Source organism: Pan troglodytes, chromosome 21 (assembly GCF_028858775.2).
Source record: "Pan troglodytes isolate AG18354 chromosome 21, NHGRI_mPanTro3-v2.0_pri, whole genome shotgun sequence".
Classification (NCBI taxonomy): Eukaryota; Metazoa; Chordata; class Mammalia; order Primates; family Hominidae; genus Pan; species Pan troglodytes.
In genome coordinates, this window is record NC_072419.2 from 38,187,209 (window position 1) to 38,199,310 (window position 12,102).

The 12,102-nt window shown below is 49.6% G+C and overlaps 1 protein-coding gene across 1 annotated transcript in view; it reads left to right on the forward strand.

Moving 5' to 3' along the window:
- The first annotated feature begins 1,833 nt into the window (after positions 1 to 1,833).
- Positions 1,834 to 12,102, forward strand: part of XKR7 (XK related 7) — a 29,684-nt gene continuing 19,415 nt past the window's right edge. Inside the window, 1 exon segment of the mRNA NM_001033034.1 lies at positions 1,834 to 2,588. Within this exon segment, the coding sequence (NP_001028206.1) occupies positions 2,005 to 2,588 (584 nt within the window). The 5' untranslated portion in view covers positions 1,834 to 2,004.

The window sequence follows — 12,102 nt, forward strand, 5'->3', positions numbered from 1 at the left end:
GGAAGTAGAGAGGCTGCCTTCACTTGGATGGGGCCCAAAAGTGGGACTCTAACTTTGCCATATCCTATCCAGACACCAGTGAAAAGGAAGAGATCCAGACACATCCAAGAACTGACTGAGGATCCTCAGGGTGGCTGGGGCCAGAGTTTCTCTCCTGCCCGCTACCATCCAGGGCTCTGTGCCCTTCATTAGTCTCCCTGCCTAGGGTTGTGGGAGAGAAAGAAAAATCAGAGATATTCCTTTCTAAATTACACTGGGATTCAGACCTTCCAGCCCGACCCACAAACACCCTTGCTCACTAAACATGCCTGTCAATAGGCAACTGTCAGCCTTGAATCCATCCTGGAAAACTCCCTTAATCCCTAACTCTTTCCCCTCTGTTTTCAGCCTTGGGCAACAGCTGGTACCCCAACCTCCTAAGCATGCTGAGACCAAAACAGTCCCTGGGCATGAAAAGGATGCCAGGCTGCAGGACTGCAGTTGGCTTCTCCTTCCTGACCCAGGGCAGCTGTCTCCTTTCATCCTCTCTTCCCTGCCACTCTGAGGCAGGTTGGTTCTCCCACTTCCCTTCCTCAGCTCCTCTTTCTTCAACCCCTACCCTTTGCCCCTCCTCTCTCCCTCCCCTTGAAGGGTAGCAAAGCCTATTCTGGAGCCAGATGATGGGCATGAATTTGGCTGTAGCTACTAATTGTGTCACCCTGAACAAATTAATTTCTCTGTGACTTAGTTTCTGCATCTGTAAAATGGGAGGAAAAAAGGAGCTAGCTCACAAATTGTGAGGGTAGAATGAGTTAGTAATTGTAGTGTTTTGGACAGTGCCAGGCAAAGAGACACTACTATATGGATGTTTGTATAATAAATGCCTGGATACATCCAATCTGATCAAAGGCAGAGATGGGAAATGAGCTTGGGGTATCCAGGATGTGTGGGAACTCCACCCCCTCTCATAGGTTACTGCTATAATCTCCTTCAGGTCTCACCAGCCCCAGGCTGCTTCCTTGTGTTCGCTTCTCTACTCTGGCTGCTGGGTCTTCTTTCTAAATCCTGATGTGACCACATAACTCCCCTGCTCAAATACTGCAGTGGTTCCCCATTGCCTGCTGGATAAAGGCCACCTTCTGGCCCCTTAGGATCTCATCCTCAGAACTCTGCAGCCCTATCTTCCCCATCTTTCTCCTCCCCTGGATCTGAGATCCAGACTTGCTTGAAGATATGCCTTCCAGTCTCAGGCCTCCAGGCCTTTGCACTTGCTCTTTCCTCCACCCAGTGTTTCCTCCCATCCCTTTCCTCTTGATGTTGGATGTTGTCCCCTTCCCTCCCCCTACTCTACTAGGGCTGTAGCCAGATGAAGGCAGTCCCCGAGAGAGGGAAAGCGGAGAGTAAGGAAGAGACAGCAACTCAGAGCTGCAGCTTTCTCAGCTTCAAAACAAGACAATAAGAAAAGGGGACCCCTCAAGATCAAAGGAGGGGATGGAACAATATGTGAGCACTCAGGAAACTGGAAATGAGCGTTAGCATGGAGTGACTGCTAAAGGGTTACTGGGGGGCCCGCCCAAGTCCCCCAGCTTCTTTCTTCCAAGTCCCCCACCCACCCCACCCCCCCCCCGTCAGACCCAGGCCACTGGAGGTGAACACAGGAGAAAAACGAAGTGGAGAGAATGGGAAGGGGGAGGCGATAAAGAAAAAAGAAGGAAGTGCAGTCCGAGGGGAGATGAGAGACAGAAAGCATGGGGTTGGAGCCCCGCGCCTCCGAGGAAGGAGGGAGAGGGTGACCTGGGGTGCGCCCCGCCTCCCCTGCTTCCGCATTCCCGGGGGCTGCCCCCCTTCGGCCGCAGCTCAGGCGGGTGGGGGCGGGGCGGGGCGGCGCCGAGGAGAATGAATAATTGAAGTGGAGGGGAGGAGGAAGAGGAGAAGGAGGAAGAGGAGCCGCCCGCGCAGGGTCCTCCCCACGCCGCACCCCCCTCCGCCGCCCGGAAGTCGCTCCCCGCCTCCCTCTCCGCCAACATGGCCGCGAAGTCGGATGGAGCGGCGGCCTCGGCCGGCCCGGACCCGGAGGGGGCTGCCGGTGGAGCCCGGGGCAGTGCCGGCGGGCGCGGGGAGGCGGCGGCGGCGGCCGGGCCCCCGGGGGTCGTCGGGGCGGGCGGCCCGGGGCCGCGCTACGAGCTGCGGGACTGCTGCTGGGTACTGTGCGCGCTGCTCGTGTTCTTCTCCGACGGTGCCACGGACCTGTGGCTGGCGGCCTCCTACTACCTGCAGAATCAACACACCTACTTCAGCCTCACCTTGCTGTTCGTGCTCCTGCCCTCGCTGGTCGTGCAGTTACTGAGCTTCCGCTGGTTCGTCTACGACTACTCGGAGCCCGCAGGGTCCCCGGGACCCGCCGTCAGCACCAAGGACAGCGTAGCCGGCGGAGCCGCCATCAGCACCAAGGACAGCGCCGGCGCCTTCCGGACCAAAGAAGGCAGCCCCGAGCCGGGTCCCCAGCCTGCGCCCTCCTCGGCCAGCGCCTACCGCCGCCGCTGCTGCCGCCTCTGCATCTGGCTGCTGCAGACCCTCGTCCACCTCCTGCAGCTCGGCCAGGTCTGGAGGTAGGAGAAGCGCAGGTGGAGGGACCTGAGCCCGAGGAGTGGGGGTGGCGAAGGGCTACCTGACGTCCCAGCCCTGATCTGACCTTTCCGGGCTACCCTCCTGTCCTGACCTCCCCCCCTCCCCACCCCATTGCAGCTCTAATTTCTTCTCAGTCGGCTTCTCCCTGACCTCTGCCCCCAAGCCCTGACCAACCCCAGTGCCATCCGGTCTGACCTGGCATTCGAGAGGGGAGGGGATGGTTCAAGAAAGGAGAGAAAGAGATCCTCAGGGGTGTGCGTGAGTGGGGAGGACCCGGGGCTCATGAAGATAAATGTGAAGCTTAAAACAGGACCACAGGGCCCTATTCTGCCATAACCCACTCCTCTCTGCCTGAGTGCCAAGCCTGGGCTCAGGAAAGATCTCAGAAGTCCTTTCCTGCTCGCAAAGATCCTCAGTTCAGAATTGCAGCTCATTCACAACCTGCAAGGAGAGTCACAGAATTTGAGACAGCTAAATGAATATCCCGCCTAAACTTCTTGGACTTTTTGGAGAAAGATATGCTGGACCCAACTGGGGAGCCCTCAGGCTCCTTCTACTTCCTATGACCCCCTCTCCCCCAGCTAAGGGTCCTCCCCTTCCAACAGGGCCAAGGGGATTTGGAATCTTGAATGAGATTAGATGGCCACTGGCTGCCCTTTAATCCCGAACTGGTAAGGCAAAACTGAGGCTTTGTTCAAGCTGCCCACTTTCAGTCTTCTTCCTCTGCCAGAACTGAGGGTGCCTGCTGCACTGAGTTAAGTGGAGAGAGGAGGAATTCTAAACCTAGGGCTCCTCTTGAATCTGAATTGCTATTTAGTAGCTTAGGCCCTTCTGTGCTCTAACAGAATGAACTTGCTTACTATATGATCTTAGGCAAGCCGCCCTCCTCCTTCCAAGCCTCAGTTTCCTCTTCTGTGAAATGAGGGAGAATCCCTACTCCTCTTATCTCATTGTCTTATCATTGCATTATTCTTACCTGTTGGGATGGTCAGGTGAGAGGTCTGCATGAGGGCCCTGCAGACTGTAACATTTTAAGAGTGTGGGGAAAGCATGGAAAAAGTCACTCTAGAGATATAAAGGGTGATTACTGCTGTTGTTTTATTTATTCTGCTACTTGTTAACACATTCTGCCTAACTCAGAAGATTCAGTTTGGGGCTGAGGGTTGAAAACAGGACTCCTAGGGTTTGTCCCAGCTGCTCACTTGCTGTGTCACTCTTGTTGTGTTGTCGAATCTCTCTGCCTTTGTTTCCCTATGTATTCCTGCCAAGATGATGTGTATATTCCACCTAGCTTATCGTGGGGGAAAAGGGGGCGGAGCTCTATCCACACAAGGTGGTGGTATTATTATTAGCGTGACACATAAAAATATTCATGTCTACATCCAGGAACTAATCTGCATTTATCATTCTGTGCCCGAGTGGACAGATGGTGAAAGATATTTTTAGATTCTGAAATGGTAACTTCCTATTCTTGGTAGCCAAGCTTCATCCCCCTTTTCCTTTAGCCTAAAGTGGGCCAGATGCCCCTCGACTCACTGGCTATCCCCCCATTCAGAATCCACTTACAAGAAACTAATACTTCTCTTCTTTGTTAAGCATAAACTGAGCTTCCCTCAAATAGGGCAAAAATGGCCATGGGTGTGGGGTCCCAGGGGAGTAGCTAGAATTGCTAAGGATCCCCTCAGCTCTATGGTTTCTTGGATATGGATAAAAGGACTAGCTATTTCTACTATCTCCCATTTGCAAAATGAGGAGGCTGGGATGAGATAAGTTTGTAGGGATAACAATCTAATAGCTCTTAGGTTGAATGTGGCTTGTGGAAGTGTTTTGTGTGGCTTGCATAGTATTTTAAAAACCCAGAGTCGTAGCTTCCCTTTAAAAAAATTGGATCTAGCAGTATCAATCCTGTAACAATTTAGAAAGAGTCTATGTGCTCTAATTTGTCCATCTTTCCCTTTGATCATATCTGTACTATTTCACTTAGACATGAAAGCCCTAATTTACAGTTCTATAACAATTATTTTATTAAACACTGACTTTGTGCCAAGCCTACAGGTTGCCTTTTTACCTGCTTTATTTCCTGTACCCCTTCTAATCATCCTGTCATGTGGTTAGCATTATAATTTCTACTTGACAGATGAGGGAATGGAGGCTCAAAGAGGGGGCATCCTTGTCCAAGGTCACACAGCTAGGAACTTGAAGAGCTGAGACTCCAGGCTCTCTGCCTTTAAAGCCTGAGTTCAATTTATCCACCTTGTAATTCTGCCACTAAAGTGTCCCTCAAGCTTAAAGAAGTATGAATCTGAGATTCCAAGATTCCAGTATGATAGAAAGTCAGGGCTTCTGTTGCACTGAGATAAGAATGTGAAAAGAGGGGCAGGGAGTTGAACTATGTGGGTGAGGATGGGAACAGTGTGTATTGTGGGGAAAAGGCTGGATTCGGGGGTGGTCTGGTCAGGAGGCTGACATCTTTATCCTAGTTTGTAACTATAGTTTGCTGGGTGACCTTGGGCAAGGCTCTTTCCATCTTTGGGTCTCGGTTTCCCTGTGTGTGAAATGAGATTCGATGTGATGACCTTAAGAGTTTCCCATTCCTGAAATTCTGACTCTGGATCTATTGCCAAAGCAAAAGCCTCTGGGCCCTTGCCCCCAAAATCTTTGGATTCTAAAATGGCTAAGGGCCTGGATAAATGGAGGGAAAACCCAGAGAAGGTGTAGAGAAGCTGCAGGGGCTGGCATTCCTAGAAATTAAGCAATGTTGGCCCAGCACATTTGCTTACCACGTGAGATGTTCCCACAGATGTTCTGAGTGGTGGGGCCTGGGGTAATGAAGAGGGAGATGTGTGATTGAGTCCTCCAGAATCACACCTGGGAGGCTAGGCAGTCACTCACCTCCTGATCCCATTTCCTCAATTCTGAATAAAATAATTATAATCATGAAGATATTTTTCAACCTCTTAGACTTGTAAAATGCTGAATTAAAAATTCAAATGCTTTGAGGACCCAGGCAGGTAACAGACCATAAGATACGAGGGGTATCAGACAAGAGGACATTCAGGGGCAAGTAGTGTCCGAGGAAAAGGGAAGCTCCAGCTGATCATGCCATGAGAAATCGTGGACCCAGTCTTGATTTCTCAAGAGAAATGGGAAATTGGGATTTTTCCGTGAACTCTCCAAAATTTAACTACTAATTAAAATGTTTAAAAATAGTGTCAACCAAAGGAAACATATTTATTAGCCTGTCTTCTTTGTAACCTCTGGTTTAGCTTTTCAAATTGATAAGGTCTTTTCACACAGAAGATTTTATTACTAATTTAAACATAAAATGAAGCTCTGAAGAGAGAGAGGAGGAGAAAGCATACACAGACACTGCACACCTACCATGTCCCCACAGGCCCTGTGTGAGTGTTTCAGGCATGTGATCTCATGTTACTCTGAAACCCTCCCCCCTGGTGACTATTGATATACCCATTTATCAGATAAGGAACCTTGTCCAAAAGTCACCCACTGAGGAAGTGAGGAAAGGTGATCAGTCCCAAACCTAGCTCTATCTTTTACACCACACACTGGCTACTTTGGGACATGCCAGAACAATATCTTTGTGCACAGAGAGATTGAACCTCTGAGGGAACAGCAAACAGATCCTCTGGCAGGGCACGAAGCTGGCTGTGGCCTGGACACCAACCTGCAACTTCATCCCTCCCTTCCCTTTAAACTCTCTGAGCTGTTAAACTGCCCAGGGTTCTTAAGCTAATTAAAGTCCTAACCCTGTCCCCTCTGACCCTGTAGGCAGCAGAGCAGTAAGCCATGAATCCTGCTTTTCCTAATCTTGAGCTCAGTGGGCCCCAGCTTCACCCAGATAAGCATGGTTTGCTAAGCCAATTAGTGGGAGATGATCTGACATGGGATTCCTGCCAGGCTCTCAGGATCTGGGAACCCCAAAATGGGGAGAAAATTAGGCAATTGGGATTTGGGGGCCCTCCCTCTAATGCCCTCTCTATGCATAGGCCCAGACACTGCACTCTATGTCACCTAAGAAGCCCTGCATGACAGAGAAGTTCTGGAATGAGTTAGTGACCTATTGGAAGGAAATGTCAGGCTCTGGATTTCCCCTCTGGGAAACTACATTCTTGGCATAACGGTTGAGAGGGTTGAGAGCACGGACTCTAGATTCAAGTGTCCTCAGTTTAAATCCAGACTTTACTACTTCTTATATGTGACCTTGACAAGGCAAATAATCTCTCATCCGTTGTAAACTAGGGACCATAATTGTACCCACCCGCCTCTTAGGTTGTTTCAAGGTTTAATGAGATAATGTGTCAGGGTTCAGCAAAGGGCTCATTCCATCGTTAAATGCTCAGAAACTGCTGGCAATGATTAGTGCATTAGCTTGGGCTTTGCTCCCTGTGGAACAAAGGTTTGTTCACAGAGCACGTGGCAGGACAGCAAGGGGGTCCTGAAGTCCCTTGAAGCCATAATGACATGGCAGTCATTCATTTAATCTGCAGTCATTCTCAGCAGACATTTATTAAGCACCTGCTGTATACCAGGCACTGTTCTAAGTGCTGGGAATAGAGTGGTGAACAAGACAAAGTCCTTGCCCTCTTGGAGCTCAATAGCCTAATGAAGGAACCAATAAGAAAATAAACTATGATATATATTATATGGGATATATAATACCTGGGCCAGATCGTGATAAGTGCTATGGGGAAAAAATGAAACAGGGCAGGGAGCTACTGGAGTGCCAGGGAGAGGTGTGACTCTTTGAGATAGGGTGGTCAGGGTGGACCTCTCCAAGGAGGTGGCATGTGGGCAAAGGGCTGCACGAGGTGAGGACAAGCTGTGTAGAGGTCTTGGGAAGGGTTTTGCAGGCAAAGGAAAAGGGAAGGGCAAGGAGAAGGCCTGTGTGGCAGAAATAGAGTGAGGGGAGCATGTTTGGAGATGCTGGTGGACAGATCGGCGGGGGCGAGGTCATGCAGGGCCTCAGAGGCCATGGCAAGGACTAGGGCTTTTACTCTTCATGACACGGGGAGCCCAGGATAATTTGGCCAGAGAAGGAACATGATCTTGACTTGTGTTTTGCATTGTCCACTCTGGCTGCTGGGTGGGGAATAGACTGGAGGGGCCGGGCACAGTGGCTCACGCTTGTAATCCTAGCACTTTGGGAGGCCGAGGCAGGCGGATCACGAGGTCAAGAGATCGAGACCATCCTGGCCAACATGGTGAAAGCCGGTCTCTACTAAAAATACAAAAATTATCTGGGCATGGTGGTGCGCGCCTGTAATCCCAGCTACTCGGTAGGCGGAGGCAGGAGAATCGCTTGAACCTGGGAGGTGGAGGTTGCAGTGAGCCGAGAGTGAGCCACTGCACTCCAGCCTGGGTGACAGAGCAAGACTCCATCTCAAGAGAAAAAGCATAAAAAAGAGAGAGAATAGACTGGAGGGAGGCAGAGTAAGCCTGGAGATGCATGAGGAGGTTGCTACAAAGATGCAGGAGAGAGACAATGGAGACTGGATCAAACTGTAGCAACAGGGATGGGGGTCTGCTTCAGGCTGAGCTAATGCGACCTCTTTCCTTCTTTGGTCCTCAGTCTCTCCACTGGGGCCAGAGTTAATGGTTCAGCATCCACTCTCTGGAATCAGCCATATCCTGCACCTGCCACTTTCTGTGATTTGGGACAAGTGGCATGACTTGTCTGTGCCTTGATTTTCTCATCTGCTAAATGGACACTCTAATAATAGCACCTATCATATGGTGCTTGAGGTAGTAGAAAATTAAATAATGTTTAGTGTTCAGCACAGTGCCTGGAACATAGGAAGTTCTCAACAATGATCATTAGACATTGTTATTTGTAAAACAGGTCAGGGGTTGGATTCCATCATTTTCAAACTGTGTTTTATAGCCCTGTCTCCATCATTTTAACCCAAGTATCTCTGAATGTCTCTTTTATGACATGTCTAAGATTTTGTTTTGAATAATCTGTCCTACAGCTGACACTTGTTTACAGCCCCCTGAACTCAGTGACCATCCATGAGGTTCCTCCCTGCTCTGCCTTTGTAGGGTTGTTCCAGTTTGGGCCTCACCACTCACCTCCTGGGAGACCCCTCTCCAGGAGGCTCTCCACCCCCACCCTGCCTCCTCCCCTTGCCCATCCAGCTGCCATGGACCATTAGAGCTGCTCCTAACAGACACAGCGGCGGCGGTTGGGCCCAGCGTCCCCTGTTTGATCTATAAAGACCACACAGGAGAAGCTCTGGGGAGTGGGAGGGCGGAGGGCTGCCAGGAAATGGCTTTGAACCCAGCAGCTGGGGCGCAGGTCCCTGGGGAGAGGAGGGAGGATGGTTGGGATCTTCTCTGGCCTCTCTGTTCACCACCCTGCCTTTGTTAGGGCATCCAAATTCCTCCCCTGGGAAATCCTATCAGCCTCCGGTTATCACCCCCAACCCCCAATCCCGCCTCCACCTGCAGGCAGAGCGATGGCTCCCCTATGTCCCTAGAGCAAGTCCCTGTGCTTTAGCCTGGCTTTGAGGCCCTTTGCCCCCTGATCTTTTGTCTTTCCTCCCTGCTCTACCCACATGACAACCTGCTCCCCACCCCCTTGCTCTCCACTGCCTGCAGTCCTTCCTCCAGCAACACCCAACACCAGTTTCCAGTCTCCTCCCAGTGAAATTCTGCACGTCCTTCCAGGCTGAGCTCAAATGCCACCTCTTCTAAGAAGCTTTCTCTGAACAAATCCCACACATGCTACCCTCTGCCCCCCAGAAGCCACCTCCCACTCACTCAACCAGGCAAAAGTCATTGTTCTAAAGTGGAAAATGTTTGGCTGTTTTGTCTGTTGATCAAAAAGTTATACATTCTTGTTGAAACCTCAGGCAATATAGAAAAGGCATAAAGAGATTCCCCTCTGCTCATTATCTCTTGGGGCGGGAGGGGTGGGGTCAGGGGAGATTTCCACTTATTAAGTAGATATTTCTTGCATTGCTTGAAGATTTTGCCTCTGGTTTTTAATTAGCTAAAAAAATGCATGTATAGATTTGTCTATTTTTTAAAAATCAGTATAAAAATGAAATTTATTATACTTACTGTTGATTAAGACTTAGATTCGATCATTTCTCTTGACAATCCTGCCAGGTAGAGACTGCGAGGATGAAGAAGAAGAACTGTAGACCCAAAACCCTGGCTCTGCCACATATGAGCTGTGTGGCTTTGAGCAAGTCACTTAACCTTTCTGGACCTCAGCTTTCTCATCTGTGAAATGGGCATCATAACAATCCCTACCCAGGTCTCCATTGTGAAGGCTGATTCAATTAATATATATGTGCTCTGCACAGTACTCAGCACATAGTGGTGCTCAGTTAGTGTTTGCTAGCATTATTGGCCCCATTTTACAGATGTGGAAATTGAGGCACAGAGAAGAGTGGCCTTCCAATTCATAAGGAGCAAAGCTAGGGTTTGAAGCCATGAGGTCAGGCTCCCAAACCCACATGTGGAACCACCAAACTATACTGTCTTCTGCTAGTTAAGTGTATTCTTACAAACAATCAATCATGTATTGTTTAGAGAAGCAGAAGAAAAAATATCAGAAAAGTATTTTTATTTTTATTTTTATTTTTTTGAGACAGAGTCTCGCTCTGTCTCCCAGGCTGGAGTGCAGTGGCTCTATTTCGGCTCACTGCAACCTCTGCCTCCCCGGTTCAAGCGATTCTCCTGCCTCAGCCTCCTGAGTAGCTGGGATTACAGGTGCCCACCCCCACACCCAGCTAATTTTTGTATTTTTAGTAGAAACAGGGTTTCACCATATTGGCCAGACTGGTCTCGAACTTCTGACCTCAGGTGATCCACCTGCCTCGGCCTCTCAAAGTGCTGGGATTACAGGCGTGAGCCACCACACCTGGCCAGAAAAGTATTTTTAAATTTGTATTTTAATGTAAAGTCCCCACTGTTAACATTCTGGGTTCTTCCCCTCAGACTTCCTCCCCAGGCACAATTACTCATTCCTTTTTACCCCACAGCACTGATCACATTTTGTTGTGATCATCTACCCACCTGGCTGGCTTTCCCGCTGGATCACAAGCCCCTGGGGAGTTGAGGCTTTGTCCCTTTTTCTTTCTGTCTCCCATGGTGACTAGCACAGAGTAGATCCTCTGTTACTGTTGGTGGTCTTGCACCCAGCCAGCTCTAGTGAGGTCTATGGTGGGTTCTTGCAACATGAAGCCAGTTGAAGCTGGCTTTTGGTCTGTGGATGAAGTGCAGGGTGCTGAATGTGCGAGCTTTCTGCAGTTGTGGACACAGCACTGAGGTCTGTTAGGCCTACATCCACAGCCTTTAAAACTGTCCACGGCCTAAGGCTAAGGAAAGAGGAGGTAGTAGGAACAACCCTGGGTTGGGTTCCCAGAATGATACAGTTGTGGCTGACTTAGGAGATGGAGGAAGTCAAGTTCCTTGTATGCAGTAGGTACTCAATAAATGTTGGTGTGAACTGGATTGAACCTTTGAGATCAGAATCTTGGACAAGTCACTTCGCACCTAGGGTTCAGTTACTCCATCTGTAAAGTAACTTCAGAATTCTGGTGAGTTTTCCTAGGACTTGGACAAGAAAGCAGAGTAGCTGAGAGCTTGGGGCACCAGCGCAGATCAAGGAGCCATGACATCCTAGTTGCGTGACCCTGGGGAAGTTGCTCCACCAGCCACAGCTCCTGTCTCACCTGTGAAATGGGGATAGTGATAGTATCCACATCTTAAGGTTCTTATAAGGATGTCTTGAGATAATGTAAATGCACAGGGCTTGTCACATAGTATATGCCCAGAAAACATCTACTACAATGACTATTATTATTGGCCCAAGTCACAGCCCATCCTACTTGCTTAGTAACAAGATGGGGTTAGGACAGGGGCATAAGGGGTCCTAACTCTCACCCACTGACCCCCTATCGAGGAAGGAGAGTTGTTCTATGGCTCCAGAGATACTGTGAGGGCAGATGCGAACTCAAAGTAAAGGGAGGCACAGTCTTTGGAATAGAAGCAAGAACACACTGTCAATCAGGCTGTTCCCGAGGGTGTGAACTCCACATCAGCAGAGGTGTCCAGATGGAAGTGGCTAACTTTGGCAGGGATGCTGTAGCAGGGCCTCTTGCTTCAGTCTGGAGGATAAACTAGATGATCTCTAAAGCCCCTTAGTTCTGTGTCTGTAGCTCTATCCTTGAGACTTTATGATACTCGCTTCCATGATGTTTAACCACCAGACCACAGGTTGCAAATCAGTGGCCTATGGGCAAATCCAGCCTCAAGAGTGTTGGTTTGGTCCGCAAAGGACTTTTTTCTCCTACTTTTTTTTTTTTTTTTTTTTTTGCTTTTTGAGATGGTCACGCTCTGTTGCCTAGGCTGAAGTGCAGTGGCACGATCTCAGTTCACTCTAGCCTCCGCCTCCCAGACTCAAGCGATCCTCCTGCCTCAGCCTCCTGAGTAGCTAGGACTACAGGTGCACACCACCATGCC